General features: G+C 60.5%; 1 protein-coding gene across 1 annotated transcript in view; it reads left to right on the top strand.

Annotated features, from left to right (window-relative positions):
• Window positions 1–320: 320 nt before the first annotated feature.
• PLCB3 (phospholipase C beta 3) overlaps window positions 321–15,763 on the top strand; it is a gene marked incomplete at both ends in the record, with an annotated part of 31,708 nt that continues 16,265 nt past the window's right edge. Inside the window, 11 exons of the mRNA XM_062640549.1 lie at window positions 321–395; window positions 2,164–2,304; window positions 3,097–3,176; window positions 4,115–4,168; window positions 4,710–4,785; window positions 5,887–5,987; window positions 7,311–7,477; window positions 8,714–8,860; window positions 12,718–12,875; window positions 14,663–14,745; window positions 15,424–15,508. Of these exons, the coding sequence (XP_062496533.1) occupies window positions 321–395; window positions 2,164–2,304; window positions 3,097–3,176; window positions 4,115–4,168; window positions 4,710–4,785; window positions 5,887–5,987; window positions 7,311–7,477; window positions 8,714–8,860; window positions 12,718–12,875; window positions 14,663–14,745; window positions 15,424–15,508 (1,167 nt within the window). The remainder of the gene's footprint in view (window positions 396–2,163; window positions 2,305–3,096; window positions 3,177–4,114; window positions 4,169–4,709; window positions 4,786–5,886; window positions 5,988–7,310; window positions 7,478–8,713; window positions 8,861–12,717; window positions 12,876–14,662; window positions 14,746–15,423; window positions 15,509–15,763) is intronic.

Here is a 15,763-nt window from a genome sequence, read left to right on the forward strand (position 1 = left end):
AATGGGTGCTCTGGGTGCTCTGGGTGCTGGCTCCCACAGGAGGTGGATCTGTTGGACATCTGTGTGATGGGTGCTCTGGGTGCCTGCAATGGGTGCTATGGGTGCCTGCTCTGGGTGCTCTGGGTGCTGGCTCCCACAGGAGGTGGATCTGTTGGACATCTGTGTGATGGGTGCTCTGGGTGCCCGCAATGGGTGCTATGGGTGCTGGCTCCCACAGGAGGTGGATCTGTTGGACATCTGTGTGATGGGTGCTCTGGGTGCCCGCAATGGGTGCTCTGGGTGCCCGCAATGGGTGCTCTGGGTGCTATGGGTGCTGGCTCCCACAGGAGGTGGATCTGTTGGACATCTGTGTGATCCGCGACACCCGGACCGGGCGCTACGCGCGGGTGCCAAAGGTGAGGGGGCTTCAGATGGGTGCTGGGGAGGGGGGGGGCTCTGGGTGCTGGTTTTGGGTGCTGTGCGCACCCTGTGTTGGGGTTCTATGGGTGCCCAGTTTGGGGTGCTGAGAGTTCTATGGGTGTTTCAGGGTGCTCTGGGTGCCTGGTTTGGATTGCTATGGGTGCTGTGGGTGTCTTGTTTTGGAGTGCTGGGGGTGCTTGGTTAGGTTGCTGTGGGTGCTATGGGTGCCCTGTTTTGTGGGTGCCTGGTTAGGTTGCTGTGGGTGCTATGGGTGCCCTGTTTTGTGGGTGCTTGGTCTAGGTTGCTGTGGGTGCTATGGGTGCCCTGTTTTGTGGGTGCTTGGTCTAGGTTGCTGTGGGTGCTATGGGTGCCCTGTTTTGTGGGTGCCTGGTCTAGGTTGCTGTGGGTGCTATGGGTGCCCTGTTTTGTGGGTGCCTGGTTAGGTTGCTGTGGGTGCTATGGGTGCCCTGTTTTGTGGGTGCCTGGTCTAGGTTGCTGTGGGTGCTGTGTGTGCCCTGTTTTGTGGGTGCCTGGTCTAGGTTGCTGTGGGTGCTATGGGTGCCCTGTTTTGTGGGTGCCTGGTCTAGGTTGCTGTGGGTGCTATGGGTGCCCTGTTTTGTGGGTGCCTGGTTAGGTTGCTGTGGGTGCTATGGGTGCCCTGTTTTGTGGGTGCCTGGTTAGGTTGCTGTGGGTGCTATGGGTGCCCTGTTTTGTGGGTGCCTGGTCTAGGTTGCTGTGGGTGCTATGGGTGCCCTGTTTTGTGGGTGCCTGGTCTAGGTTGCTATGGGTGCTGTGTGTACCCTGTTTCTGGGTGCTCTGGGTGCCTGTTTCGGGGTGCTGAGGGTGCTCTGGGTTCTGTGGGCGCCTTGTTTTAGGGTTCTATGGGTGCTATGGGTGCCCTGTTTTGGGGTTCTGTGGGCGCTTTGTTTGGGGTGCTCTGGGTGCCCTGTTTCAGGGTGCTCTGGGCACTCTGTTTTGGGTGCTCTGGTTTCTATGGGCACTCTGTTTTGGGTGCTCTGGGTTCTATGGGCACCCTGTTTTGGGGTGCTGTGGGTGCCTGTTTCAGGGTGCTGTGGGTTCTATGGGCACCCTGTTTTGGGGTGCTCTGGGTGCTGTGGGTGCCTGTTTCAGGGTGCTCTGGATTCTATGGGCACCCTGTTTTGGGGTGCTCTGGGTGCCTGTTTCAGGGTGCTCTGGTTTCTATGGGCACCCTTTTTTGGGGTGCTCTGGGTGCCTGTTTCAGGGTGCTGTGGGTTCTATGGGCACCCTGTTTTGGGGTGCTCTGGGTGCTGTGGGTGCCTGTTTCAGGGTGCTCTGGTTTCTATGGGCACCCTGTTTTGGGGTGCTCTGGGTGCCTGTTTCAGGGTGCTCTGGTTTCTATGGGCACCCTGTTTTGGGGTGCTCTGGGTGCCTGTTTCAGGGTGCTCTGGTTTCTATGGGCACCCTGTTTTGGGGTGCTGTGGGTGCCTGTTTCAGGGTGCTGTGGGTTCTATGGGCACCCTGTTTTGGGGTGCTCTGGGTTCTATGGGCACCCTGTTTTGGGGTGCTCTGGGTGCCTGTCTTGGGATGCTCTGGGTGCCTGTTTCAGGGTGCTGTGGGTTTTATGGGCACCCTGTTTTGGGGTGCTCTGGGTTCCTGTTTCAGGGTGCTCTGGATTCTATGGGCACCCTGTTTTGGGGTGCTCTGAGTGCTGCGGGTGCTGTGGTCACCCTGTTCCGGGCACCCTCTGAGCATGGCTGGGGGCACCCATGGGTGCCGGTGCAGGACCCCCGCACGCGGGAGCTGTTGGGGTTTGGGGGTGCAGGGGGGCACCCCCAGGAGCGGCTCCTGACCGTGGTGCACGGCCCCGACATGGTCAACGTCGCCTTCCTCAACTTCCTGGCCGTGCAGGACCACGTGGCCAAGGTGCACCCATGGGTGCTGGGGCGGGGGGGGGGGGGGGCTGGGACCCGCCTATGGGTCCCGGGTGGGGGTTTGGGGGGGATTCAAGGGGGTCTGAATGGTCCTTGAGGGTCTTTGGGTGCCCATTGGGGTCCCAGGGTGGGGTTTGGGTGCTGATGGGGTTGGGTGCTGATGGGGGGGGTTTGGGTGCTGATGGGGTTGGGTGCTGATGGGGGGTTGGGTGCTGATGGGGTTTGGGTGCTGATGGGGGGGGTTTGGGTGCTGATGGGGTTGGGTGCTGATGGGGGGTTGGGTGCTGATGGGGGTGGTTTGGGTGCTGATGGGTTTTGGGTGCTGATGGGGGTGGTTTGGGTGCTGATGTGTTTGGGTGCTGATGGGGGGGTTGGGTGCTGATGGGGGTGGTTTGGGTGCTGATGGGTTTTGGGTGCTGATGGGGGGTTTGGGTGCTGATGGGGTTTGGGTGCTGAAGGGGGGTTGGGTGCTGATGGGGGGGGTTGGGTTGATGGGGGGGTTTGGGTGCTGATGGGTTGGTTGGGTGCTGATGGGGGGTTGGGTTCTGATGGGGGGGGTTGGGTGCTGGGGGGGGTTTGGGTGCTGATGGGTTTTGAGTGCTGATGGGGGGGGTTGGGTGCTGATGGGGGGGGTTGGGTTGATGGGGGGGTTTGGGTGCTGATGGGGGGGTTGGGTGCTGATGGGGTTTGGGTGCTGATGGGGGGGTTGGGTGCTAATGGGGGGGTTGGGTGCTGATGGGGTTTGGGTGCTGATGGGGTTTGGGTGCTGATGGGGGGATTCCAGGTATGGACCGAGGAGCTCTTCAAGTTGGCCACCAACATCCTGGCCCGGAACGCGTCGCGCAACACCTTCCTGCGCAAAGCGTGGGTGCACCCCGACACCGGCACCCCAAAAACCACCCCTGCACCCCAAAACACACCAAAACCTGCTCCCCACACCCTGCACCCCAAACCCTGCATCCCAAAACCTGCACCCCAAAACACACCCAAACCCTGCACCCCAAACCCTGCATCCCAAAACCTGCACCCCAAAACACCCCCAAACCTGCACCCCACACCCTGCACCCCAAACCCTGCGCCCCAAACCCTGCATCCCAAAACACACCCAAACCCTGCACCCCAAACCCTGCGCCCCAAACCCTGCACCCGAAACTCTGCATCCCAAAACCTGCACCCCAAAACACTCCCAAACCCTGCACCCCAAACCCTGCACCCCAAACCCTGCACCCCAAAACCACCCCAAACCCTGCACCCCAAAACACACTAAAACCTGCACCCCAAAACACACCAAAACCTGCACCCCAAACCCTGCACCCCAAAACCTGCACCCCAAAACACACCCAAACCCTGCAGCCCAAACCCTGCACCCCAGAAACAGCACCCCAAACCCTGCACCCCAAACCCTGCACCCCAAACCACACCCAAACCTGCACCCCAAACCCTGCACCCCAAACCCTGCATCCCAAAACCTGCACCCCAAACCCTGCACCCCATAACCACCCCTGCACCCCAAAACACAACCCCTGCGCCCCAGCCCCCTTCACCCCAAACACAACCAAACCTGCACCCCAAAACCACCCCCTGCACCCCCAATCCACCCCTTGCACCCCCAAATCTGCACCCCAAAAACCTGCACCCCAACCACACCCAAAACTGCACCCCAACCCCCCCCCCCCACCCCTAAACCTCACACCCCAAACCCTGCACCCTGAGCCCTGCACCCCAGGGACCCTCAACCCCCCCCCGCACCCCAAATTTCCCCCAGTGCCCTCCCCCCAACCCCTTCCTGCCCCCCCCCCCAGCTACACGAAGCTGCGGCTCCAGGTGAACCAGGATGGGCGCATCCCCGTCAAGAAGTGAGTGAACCCCAAAACCAAGGGGGGGGCCCCCCCCACAATGGGGTCCTTCAGACCTTAGGGGACCCCCAAATCCACCCCCAAAATTGCCCCCCACCCCCAAGCCTCATTTTAGGGATCCCCACCCAGGATTTTGGGGTACCCCCAATTCTCTCCCCCCCCCCCATTGTGGGGGTTTTGGTGCCCCCCAGCATCTTGAGACCCGTTTTATGGGGGGGTCCCCTCTTTTGGGGTCCCCTTTCTTGACCTCCCCACATTTGGGCCCCCCCTAAGTTTTAGGGTCCCTCTTCATTTTTGGGCCTGCCCCTCGTTTTTGGCCCCCCCGCCCCCATTTTGGGGCCTCCCCCCTCATTTTTGCCCCCCCCCCCCATTTTTGGGCCCCCCTAATTTTTGGGCCCACCCCTCATATTTAGGCCCCCCTGCCTCATTTTTGGCCCCCCCCCCCCCACCTCATTTTGCCCCCCCCCCCATTTTTGGGCCCCCCCATATTTGGCCCCCCCCATTCTTGGGGTCCCCCCCTCATTTTTGGGGTCCCCCCCAGCATCCTGAAGATGTTCTCTGCTGACAAGAAGCGCGTGGAGACGGCGCTGGAGTCGTGCGGCCTGAGCTGCAACCGGGTATGGCCCCCCCCAAACCGGGGCACCCCCAAACGGGCACCCCCAAACCAGGACCCCCCCAAACCGGGGCACCCCCAAATGGGCACCCCTAAACTGGGAACCCCCAAACCTGGCCCTTCAAACCGGGACCCACCCAAACCGGGCCCCTCCAAACTGGGCCCCCCCCCAAATGGGCACCCCCAAAGCAGGACCCCTCCAGACCGGGACCCCCCCCACCCATGGGCACCTCTAAACCAGAGCACCCCAAACCAGGGCACTCTTGGGGTTTGGGTGCTGATGGGGTTTGGGTGCTGATGGGGCGGTTGGGTGCTGATGGGGGGGGGGTTGGGTGCTGATGGAGGGGTTTGGGTGCTGATGGGGGGGGGGGGTTGGGTGCTGATGGGTGAATTTGGGTGCTGATGGGTTTTGGGTGCTGATGGGATTGGTTGGGTGCTGATGGGGGGGTTGGGTGCTGATGGAGGGGTTTGGGTACTGATGGGAGGGGTTTGGGTGCTGATGGGTGAATTTGGGTGCTGATGGGTTTGGGTGCTGCTGGGAGTGGTTGGGTGCTGCTGGGGTTTGGGTGCTGATGGATGAATTTGGGTGCTGATGGGTTTTGGGTGCTGATGGAGGGGTTTGGGTGCTGATGGGGGGGGTTGGGAGCTGATGGGTTTGGGTGCTGATGGAGGGGTTTGGGTGCTGATGGGTTTTGGGTGCTGATGGGTGAATTTGGGTGCTGATGGGTTTTGGGTGCTGATGGGGGGGGGTTGGGTGCTGATGGAGGGGTTTGGGTGCTGATGGGTTTTGGGTGCTGATGGGTGAATTTGGGTGCTGATGGGTTTTGGGTGCTGATGGGGGGGGGTTGGGTGCTGATGGAGGGGTTTGGGTGCTGATGGGTGAATTTGGGTGCTGATGGGGGGGTTTGGGTGCTGATGGGTGAATTTGGGTGCTCCTGGGGTTTGGGTGCTGATGGGGTTTGGGAGCTGATGGGGTTTGGGTGCTCCTGGGGTTTGGGTGCTGATGGGTGAATTTGGGTGCTGATGGGGGGGTTTGGGTGCTGATGGGTGAATTTGGGTGCTGGGGGGGGTTTGCCCTCCCCCCTCAGTCTCGGGGTGCCCCCAGAGCGACGCCATCCCCCCCGAGGAGTTCTCCCTGGACACGTTCCGGCGCTTCCTGAGCAAGCTCTGCCTGCGCCCCGACATCGACAAGATCCTGCTGGAGATGTGGGTGCCCCCGTGCCGCCAGTGCGGGGGGCGTGGGTGCTGTGGGGGCTATGGGGGGCTATAGGGGTGCTATGGGTGTTATTGGGGTGCTGTAGGGGTGCTATAGGGGTGCTATGGGTGCTACAGCGGTGCTATGGGTGCCATAGGGGTGCTATGGGGTGCTATAGGGGTGCTATGGGTGCTGTAGGGGTGCTATAGGGGTGCTATGGGTGCTACAGTGGTGCTATGGGGTGCTGTGGGTACCATAGGGGTGTGATGGGGTGCTATAGGGGTGCTATGGGTACTATAGGGGTGCTAAAGGAGTGTTACAGGTGCTACAGCAGTGCTATGGGGTGCTATAGGGGTGCTATGGGGATGCTATGGGGCGCTATGGGATGCTATGGTGCTGTATGGGGCACTGTGGGTCACTATGGGGCGCTTTGGGATGCTATGGTGCTCTGTGGGATGCTATGAGGCTCTATGGGATGTTATGGTGCTCTATGGGTCACTATGGGGCTCTAGGGGTCACTATGGTGCTCTATGGGATGCTGTGAGGCTCTATGGGTCACTATGGTGCTCTATGGGTCACTATGGTGCTCTATGGGGATGCTATGGTGCTCTGTGGGATGCTATGGTGTTCTATGGGTCACTATGGGGCGCTATGGGTCACCGTGACCCCTGTGTGTGCCCCCCCATGGCAGCGGCGCCGTGGGGAAGCCGTACCTGAGCCTGGAGCAGGGTTGGGTGCTATGGGGATGCTATGGTGCTCTATGGGATGCTATGAGGCTCTATGGGATGCTACGGTGCTCTATGGGATGCTATGGTGTTCTATGGGGATGCTATGGTGCTCTATGGGGTGCTATGGTGCTCTATGGGATGCTATGAGGCTCTATGGGATGCTATGGTGCTCTATGGGATGCTATGAGGCTCTATGGGATGCTACGGTGCTCTATGGGATGCTATGGTGTTCTATGGGGATGCTATGGTGCTCTATGGGGTGCTATGGTGCTCTATGGGATGCTATGGTGCTCTATGGGATGCTATGAGGCTCTATGGGATACTGTGAGGCTCTATGGGGATGCTATGGTGCTCCATGGGATGCTATGGTGCTCTATGGGATGTTATGGTGCTCTATGGGATGCTATGGTGCTCTATGGGATGCTACGGTGCTCTATGGGATGCTATGGTGTTCTATGGGAATGCTACGGTGCTCTATGGGATGCTATGGTGCTCTATGGGATGCTATGGTGTTCTATGGGGATGCTATGAGGCTCTATGGGATGCTATGAGGTTCTATGGGTCGCTATGGGTCACCGTGACTCCTTTTCCCCCTCCCCATGGCAGCGGCGCCGCGGGGAAGCCGTACCTGAGCCTGGAGCAGCTCCGGGACTTCGTGAACTGCCGGCAGCGGGACCCGCGGCTCAACGAGGTCCTGTTCCCCCCGCTGAGCGCCGAGCAGGCGCGGGCGCTGGTGCAGCGCTACGAGCCCAACCTGCAGTTCCGGCAGCGCGGTCAGTGCGGGGGGGGGTTATAAAGGGGGTTTGGGGGGCACTGAGGAGGGGTTTGGGGGTGTCTGGATGGGGTTAAGGGGGGGTTTGGGGGGCTTGGATGGGGTTAGAGGGGGGTTTGGGGGTCTCTGGGTGGGGTTAAGGGGTTCCTAAGAGGGTTTTGGGGGTCTCTGGAGGCGGTTTGAGGGGGGGAAGAGGGATTTGGCGGTGTCTGGATGGGGTTAAGGGGGGGTTTGGGGGTGTCTGGATGGGGTTTAAGGGGGGGAAGGGGGGTTTAGGGGTGTCTGGATGGGGTTTAAGGGGGGTTGGGGGTGTCTGGATGGGGTTTAAGGGGGTTTTGGGGGGCTTGGATGGGGTTTAAGGGGGGTTTGGGGGTGTCTGGATGGGGTTTAAGGGGGGTTTGGGGGTGTCTGGATGGGGTTTAAGGGGGTTTTGGGGGGCTTGGATGGGGTTTAAGGGGGGTTTGGGGGGCTTGGATGGGGTTTAAGGGGGGTTTGGGGGGCTTTGATCGGGATTAAGTGGGGTTTTCGGGTGTCTGGATGGGGTTTAAGGGGGGTTTGGCGGTGTCTGGATGGGGTTTAAGGGGGGGTTTGGGGGTGTCTGGATGGGGTTTAAGGGGGTTTTGGGGGGCTTGGATGGGGTTTAAGGGGGGTTTGGGGGGCTTGGATGGGGTTTAAGGGGGGTTTGGGGGTGTCTGGATGGGGTTTAAGGGGGGTTTGGGGGTGTCTGGATGGGGTTTAAGGGGTTCCTAAGAGGGTTTTGGGGGTCTCTGGAGGCGGTTTGAGGGGGGGAAGAGGGATTTGGGGGTGTCTGGATGGGGTTAAGGGGGGGTTTGGGGGGCTTGGATGGGGTTTAAGGGGGGTTTGGGGGTGTCTGAATGGGCTTTAAGGGGGGGTTGGGGGTGTCTGGATGGGGTTTAAGGGGGGGTTTGGGGGTCTCTGGATGGGGTTTAAGGGGGGGAAGGGGGGTTTGGGCGTGTCTGGATGGGGTTTAAGGGGGGGTTTGGAGGGCCCTAAAGGGGGTTTTAGGGGTCCCTTGATGGGGTTTCAGGGGTCCTGAGGGGAGTTTTGGGGTCCCAAGGGGGTTTTGTGGGTCCTGAAGCCGGTTTTGGGGTCCTGGATGGGGTTTGGGGCTCCTGATGGGGGTTTTGGGGTCCCTCTGGGGGGGGTTGGGGGTCTCTGGGGTTGGGTGGAGGGTCCCCAGCAGGGGTTGGGGGTGAGTTTCGGGTGCCCCCCCCAGGGCAGATGTCCATGGAGGGCTTCGGGCGGTTCCTGGGGGGGGAGGAGAACAGCATCGTCCCCCCCGAGAGCCTGCGCCTGCACCAGGACATGAGCCAGCCCCTGGCCAGCTACTTCATCAGCTCCTCGCACAACACCTACCTCACCGGTACCAGCCCTGCATCCCTAAACCCTGCATCCAGCCCTGCATCCAGCCCTGCTTCCAGCCCTGCATCCAACCCTGCATCCAGCCCTGCATCCCTAAACCCTGCATCCAACCCTGCATCCAACCCTGCATCCAACCCTGCATCCAGCCCTGCATCCAACCCTGCATCCAACCCTGCATCCAGCCCTGCTTCCAACCCTGCATCCAACCCTGCATCCAGCCCTGCATCCAGCCCTGCATCCAACCCTGCATCCAGCCCTGCATCCAACCCTGCTTCCAACCCTGCATCCAGCCCTGCATCCAAACCTGCATCTAACCCTGCATCCAACCCTGCATCCAGCCCTGCATCCAGCCCTGCATCCAGCCCTGCTTCCAACCCTGCATCCAACCCTGCATCCAGCCCTGCTTCCAGCCCTGCATCCAACCCTGCATCCAAACCTGCTTCCAAACCTGCATCCAGCCCTGCTTCCAACCCTGCATCCAGCCCTGCATCCAGCCCTGCTTCCAGCCCTGCATCCAGCCCTGCATCCAAACCTGCATCTAACCCTGCTTCCAACGCTGCATCCAGCCCTGAATCCAACCCTGCATCTAACCCTGCTTCCAACCCTGCATCCAGCCCTGCTTCCAACCCTGCATCCAGGCCTGCATCCAGCCCTGCATCCAACCCTGCTTCCAGCCCTGCATCCAGCCCTGCATCCAGCCCTGCATCCAGCCCTGCATCCAACCCTGCATCCAGCCCTGCATCCAAACCTGCATCTAACCCTGCTTCCAAACCTGCATCCAGCCCTGCATGCAACCCTGCATCCAGCCCTGCTTCCAACCCTGCATCCAGCCCTGCATCCAGCCCTGCATCCAGCCCTGCATCCCTAAGCCTGCATCCCTAAGCCTGCATCCCTAAACCCTGCCTCCAAACCTGCCTCCCTAAAACCTGCATCCAACCCTGCATCCAAATCTGCATCCATCCCTGCATCCCCAACCCTGCATCCAACCCTGCTTCCAAACCTGCATCCAACCCTGCATCCAGCCCTGCATCCAACCCTGCATCCAGCCCTGCATCCAGCCCTGCATCCCTAAACCTGCATCCCTAATCCTGCATCCAAATCAGCATCCAACCCTGCATCAACAACAGGGGTGTCCCTGTTTGGGGGTGCATTGGGGTACATTGGGGGTCCGTGTTTGGGGGTGTATTGGGGGTTGCATTGGGGTACATTGGGGGGTCCGTGTTTGGGGGTGCATTGGGGGTTGCATTAGGGTGCATTGGGGGGGTCCGTGTTTGGGGGTGCATTAGGGGTTGCATTGGGGGGTCCATGTTTGGGGGTGCATTAGGGGTTGCTTTGGGGGGTCCCTGTTTGGGGGTGCATTGGGGGTTGTATTGGGGCACATTGATGGGGTCCGTGTTTGGGGGTGCATTGGGGGGTCCCTGTTTGGGGTTGCATTGGGGGTTGCATTGGGGGTTGCATTGGGGGGTCCCTGTTTGGGGGTGCATTGGGGTTGCATTGGGGGGTCCCTGTTTGGGGGTGCATTGGGGTTGCATTGGGGGGGTCCCTGTTTGGGGGTGCATTGGGGGTTGCATTGGGGGGTCCATGTTTGGGGGCGCATTAGGGGTTGCATTGGGGTGTCCCTGTTTGGGGTTGCATTGGGGTACATTGTGGGGGTCCGTGTTTGGGGATGCATTCGGGTGTTGCATTGGGGGCTCCATGTTTGGGGGTGCATTTGGGGTTGCATTGAGGTACATTGGGGGATCCCTGTTTGGGGGTGCATTTGGGGTTGCATTGAGGTACATTGGGGGATCCCTGTTTGGGGGTGCATTGGGGTGTCCCTGTTTGGGGATGCATTGGGGTGTTCCACTGGGGGTTGCATTGAGGGGTCCCTGTTTGGGGGTGCATTGGGGTGTCCCTGTTTGGGGATGCATTGGGGTGTTCCATTGGGGGTTGCATTGAGGGGTCCCTGTTTGGGGGTGCATTGGGGGTTGCATTGGGGGGTCCCTGTTTGGGGGTGCATTAGGGGTTGCATTGGGCGTTGCATTGGGGGTTGCATTAGGGGTTGCATTGGGGGTTATCATTGGGGGTTGGGGGGGTCCCTGTTTGGGGGTGCATTCAATGCGGGGGGGTCCCTGTTTGGGGATGCATTGGGGGTTGCATTGGGGCACATTGATGGGGTCTGTGTTTGGGGGTGCATTGGGGGGTCCCTGTTTGGGGTTGCATTGGGTGTTGGGGGGGGTCCCTGTTTGGTTATCATTGGGGGGGGGGGGTCCCTGTTTGGGTTATCAATTGAGGTACATGGGGGTATCCCTGGGGGGGGGTGCATTAGGGGTTATCAATGGGGGGGGGGTGTCACTGTTTGGGGTTGCATTATCAATGGGGGGGGGGTCCCTGTTATTGGGGGTCCCATTGGGGTTATCAATGGGGGGGGTCCCTGTTTCCCATTATCAATGGGGGGGTGTCCCCTCCCGTTATCAATGGGGTTGCATTGGGGTACATTGTGGGGGTCCCTGGTTGGGGATGCATTGGGGTGTTGCATTGGGGGCTTCCCGTTATCAATGGGGGTGCATTTGGGGTTGCATTGATACATTGGGGTGGGGGGGCATTCCCTGTTTACATTATCACATTGGGGGGGGTCCCTGTTTGGGGATGCATTAAGGGTTGCATTGCGGTACATTGTGGGGGTCCCTGTTTCCCTGTTCCCGTTATCAATGGGGGGGTCCCTGTTTCCCTGTTCCCGTTATCAATGGGGGGGGTCCCTGTTCCCGTTATCAATGGGGGGGGGTCCCTGTTCCCGTTATCAATGGGGGGGGTCCCTGTTCCCGTTATCAATGGGGGGGGGGGTGCGTTATTGGGGGGGGGTCCCTTGGGGGTTATCATGGGGGGGGGTCCCTGTTTGGGGGTATCATGGGGGGGGTTCCATTGGGGGTTATCAATTGAGGGGTCCCTGTTTGGGGTTGCATTGGGGGTTGCATTGGGGGTTGGGGGGGTCCCTGTTGGGGGTGCTTTGGGGGTTGCATTGGGGGTTGCATTGGGGTGTCCCTGTTTGGGGATGCATTGGGGGTGCATTGAGGCACATTGATGGGGTCTGTGTTTGGGGGTGCATTGGGGGTTGCATTGGGGTGTCCCTGTTTGTGGATGCATTGGGGTGTTCCATTGGGGGTTGCATTGGGGGGGTCCATGTTTGGGGGTGCATTAGGGGTTGCATTGGGGGTTGCATTGGGGGGTCCATGTTTGGGGGTGCATTGGGGGTTGCATTGGGGGTTGCATTGGGGGGTCCATGTTTGGGGGTGCATTGGGGGTTGCATTGGGGCACATTGGGGGGTCCCTGTTTGGGGATGCATTGGGGGTGCATTAGCGTTGCATTGGGGCACATTGGGGGGGTCCCTGTTTGGGGGTGCATTAGGGGTTGCATTGGGGTGTCCCTGTTTGGGGGTGCATTTGAGGTTGCATTGAGGTACATTGGGGTGTCCCTGTTTGGGGGCGCATTAGGGTTTACATTGGGGCACATTGGGGGGGTCCCTGTTTGGGGATGCATTGGGGGTTGCATTGGGGCACATTGATGGGGTCTGTGTTTGGGGGTGCATTGGGGGGTCCCTGTTTGGGGTTGCATTGGGTGTTGCATTGGGGGGTCACTTTTTGGGTGTGCATTAGGGGTTGCATTGGGGGGTCCGTGTTTGGGGGTGCATTAGGGGTTGTATTGAGGGGTCCCTGTTTGGGGATGCATTGGGGGTTGCATTGGGGCCCATTGATGGGGTCCGTGTTTGGGGGTGCATTGGGGGTTGCATTGGGGGGTCCCTGTTTGGGGGTGCATTAGGGGTTGCATTGGGGGGGTCCCTGTTTTCGGGGTGCCCTGACCCCCCCCTTTTCCCCCCGCAGCGGGGCAGTTGACCGGCGCCTCCTCGGTGGAGATGTACCGGCAGGTGCTGCTGAGCGGCTGCCGCTGCGTGGAGCTGGACTGTTGGCAGGGGCGCCCCCCCGAGGAGGAGCCCGTCATTACACACGGCTTCACCATGACCACCGAGATCCCCTTCAGGGTGCGCCCGCGGGGACCCCGAACCCTGAGCACTGAACCCCAAAACCTGAGCCTGAACCACAAACCTGAGCCTGAACCCTGAGCACTGAACCCCAAAACCGGAGCCTGAACCCCAAACCTGAGCCCTGAACCCCAAACCTGAGCCCGGGACCCCAAAACCTGAGCCCTGAACCCCAAACCTGAGCCCGGGACCCCAAAACCTGAGCCCTGAACCCCAAAACCTGAGCCCTGAGACCCCAAAATCTGAGTCTGGGACCCCAAACCTGAGCCCTGAACCCCAAAACCTGAGCCCTGAACCCCAAAATCTGAGCCTGAACCCCAAAACCTGAGCCCTGAACCCCAAACCTGAGCCCTGAACTACAAAATCTGAGCCCTGAACCCCAAAATCTGAGACTGGGACCCCAAAACCTGAGCCCTGAACCCCAAAACCTGAGCCTGGGACCCCAAACCTGAGCCCTGAACCCCGAAACCTGAGCCCGGGACCCCAAAACCTGAGCCTGGGACCCCGAAACCTGAGCCCTGAACCCCAAAACCTGAGCCTGAACCCCAAAACCTGAGCCTGAACCCCAAAACCTGAGCCCTGAACCCTGAGCCCTGAACCCCAAACCTGAGCCCTGAACCCCAAAACCTGAGCCCTGAACCCCGAACCCTGAACCTCGAAACCTGAGCCCTGAACCCCAAAATCTGAGCCCGGGACCCCAAAACCTGAGACTGGGACCCTAAAACCTGAGCCCTGAACCCCAAAATCTGAGCCTGGGACCCCCAAATCTGAGACTGGGACCCCAAAACCTGAGCCCTGAACCCAAAACCTGAGCCCTGAACCCCAAAACCTGAGACTGGGACCCCAAACCTGAGCCCTGAACCCCAAAATCTGAGCCCGGGACCCCAAACCTGAGCCCTGAACCCCAAACCTGAGCCCTGAACCCCAAAACCTGAGCCCTGAACCCCAAAATCTGAGCCTGAACCCCAAAACCTGAGCCCTGAACCCCAAACCTGAGCCCTGAACCACAAAATCTGAGCCCTGAACCCCAAAATCTGAGCCTGGGACCCCAAACCTGAGCCCTGAACCCCAAAACCTGAGCCTGGGACCCCAAAGCCTGAGCCCGGGACCCCAAACCTGAGTCCTGAACCCCAAAACATGAGCCAGGGACCCAAAACCTGAGCCTGAACCCCGAAACCTGAGCCCTGAACCCCAAACCTGAGCCCTGAACCCCGAACCCTGAACCCCGAACCCTGAGCCCTGAACCCCGAACCTGAGCCCTGAACCCCCAAATCTGAGCCCTGAACCCCGAACCCTGAGCCTGAACCCCAAAACCTGAGTCCTGAATCCCAAAACCTGAGCTTGGGACCCCAAACCTGAGCCCTGAGCCCCCAAAACCTGAGCCTGAACCCCAAAACCTGAGTCCTGAACCCCAAAACCTGAGCCCGGGACCCCAAAACCTGAGCCTGGGACCCCAAAACCTGAGACTGGGACCCCCAAACCTGAGCCCTGAACCCCAAAACCTGAGTCCTGAACCCAAAACCTGTGCTTGGGACCCTCAAACCTGAGCCCTGAACCCAAAACCTGAGCTTGAGACCCCAAACCTGAGCCCTGAACCCCCAAAACCTGCCCCTGGTACTCTTCAATCTCCCCCTGAAGCCCCAACTGCCCTCCAACCCCATAGCACCCACATTGGGCTGCTCCGAGCACCCAAACCCCATGGGGATCACCCCAAACCTCATCCCGGGCCCCTTTTGGGGGCTCAGGTTTTGGGGTGCCCCCCCTTGAACCCCCATTGACCCCCATAGGAGGTGATTGAGGCCATCGCCGAAAGCGCCTTCAAGACGTCGCCGTACCCCGTGATCCTGTCCTTCGAGAACCACGTGGACTCGTGGGTGCCCCCCAAACCCTGGAGACCCCCCCCCAAACCAGCCCTGCCCCCCCCAATTCAACCCTGACCCCCCAAAACCAGCCCTGACCCCCCAAAACCAACCCTGATCCCCCCATAACCAACCCTGACCCACTCAAACCCAGCCCTGAACCCCCTAAACCAACCCTGACCCCCCCAAACCAACCCTGACCCCCTAAACCAACCCTGCCCCCCCCAAACCAGCCCTGACCCCCCAAATGAACCCTGACCCCCCCAAACCCGGACCTGCACCCCTAAACCCAGCCCTGCCCCCCCCAAATCAGCCCTGACCCCCCTAAACCAACCCTGACCCCCCCAAAACCCAACCTTGACCCCCCCTTAAACCAACCCTGACCCCCCCAAACCAGCCCTGACCCCCCAAAACCCAACCCTGACCCCCCTTAAACCAACCCTGACCCCCCCTTAAACCAACCCTGACCCCCCAAACCCAGCCCTGACCCCCCCAAAACTCCCCCAATCCCCCCCCCCCCCAAACCACTACGGCCACAACAGGGACGATGTTGCCATGGGAAGGATTCATCACCCCCCCCCCACCCCCAAAACCCCCCTTTTTCCCCCCAAAACGGGGGTGTGGTGGGGCTGGGGGATGGGTGAGGTTTTGGGGTTCCCCCCCCCCCCAGCACCCCAATACCCCCCCAGGGCCAAGCAGCAGGCGAAGATGGCCGAGTATTGCCGCAGCATCTTCGGGGACGCGCTGCTCATCGACCCCCTGGACAAGTACCCGGTGGGTTTGGGGGTGCAGGGGTCGATGTTGGGGGTCCCCAAGGCGGGAGTTGGGGGGGAAGATTTGGGGGTATCAAGGATGGGTTTGGGGGGGTCAGGGATGGGTTTGGGGGGGGCTCAGGGCTGGGGTTTGGGGGTCAGGGGTGGTTTTGGGGGGGTCACGGTTGGGGTTTGGGGGGTCAGGGTTGGTTTGGGGGGGTCAGGGCTGGTTTTGGGGGGCTCAGGGCTGCGTTTGGGGGCGTCAGGGCAGGTTTAG

This window comes from Pezoporus occidentalis, unplaced genomic scaffold (genome assembly GCF_034315485.1).
Source record: "Pezoporus occidentalis ecotype Australia unplaced genomic scaffold, CSIRO_AGI_Poc_V1 ctg654, whole genome shotgun sequence".
Lineage (NCBI taxonomy): Eukaryota > Metazoa > Chordata > Aves > Psittaciformes > Psittacidae > Pezoporus > Pezoporus occidentalis.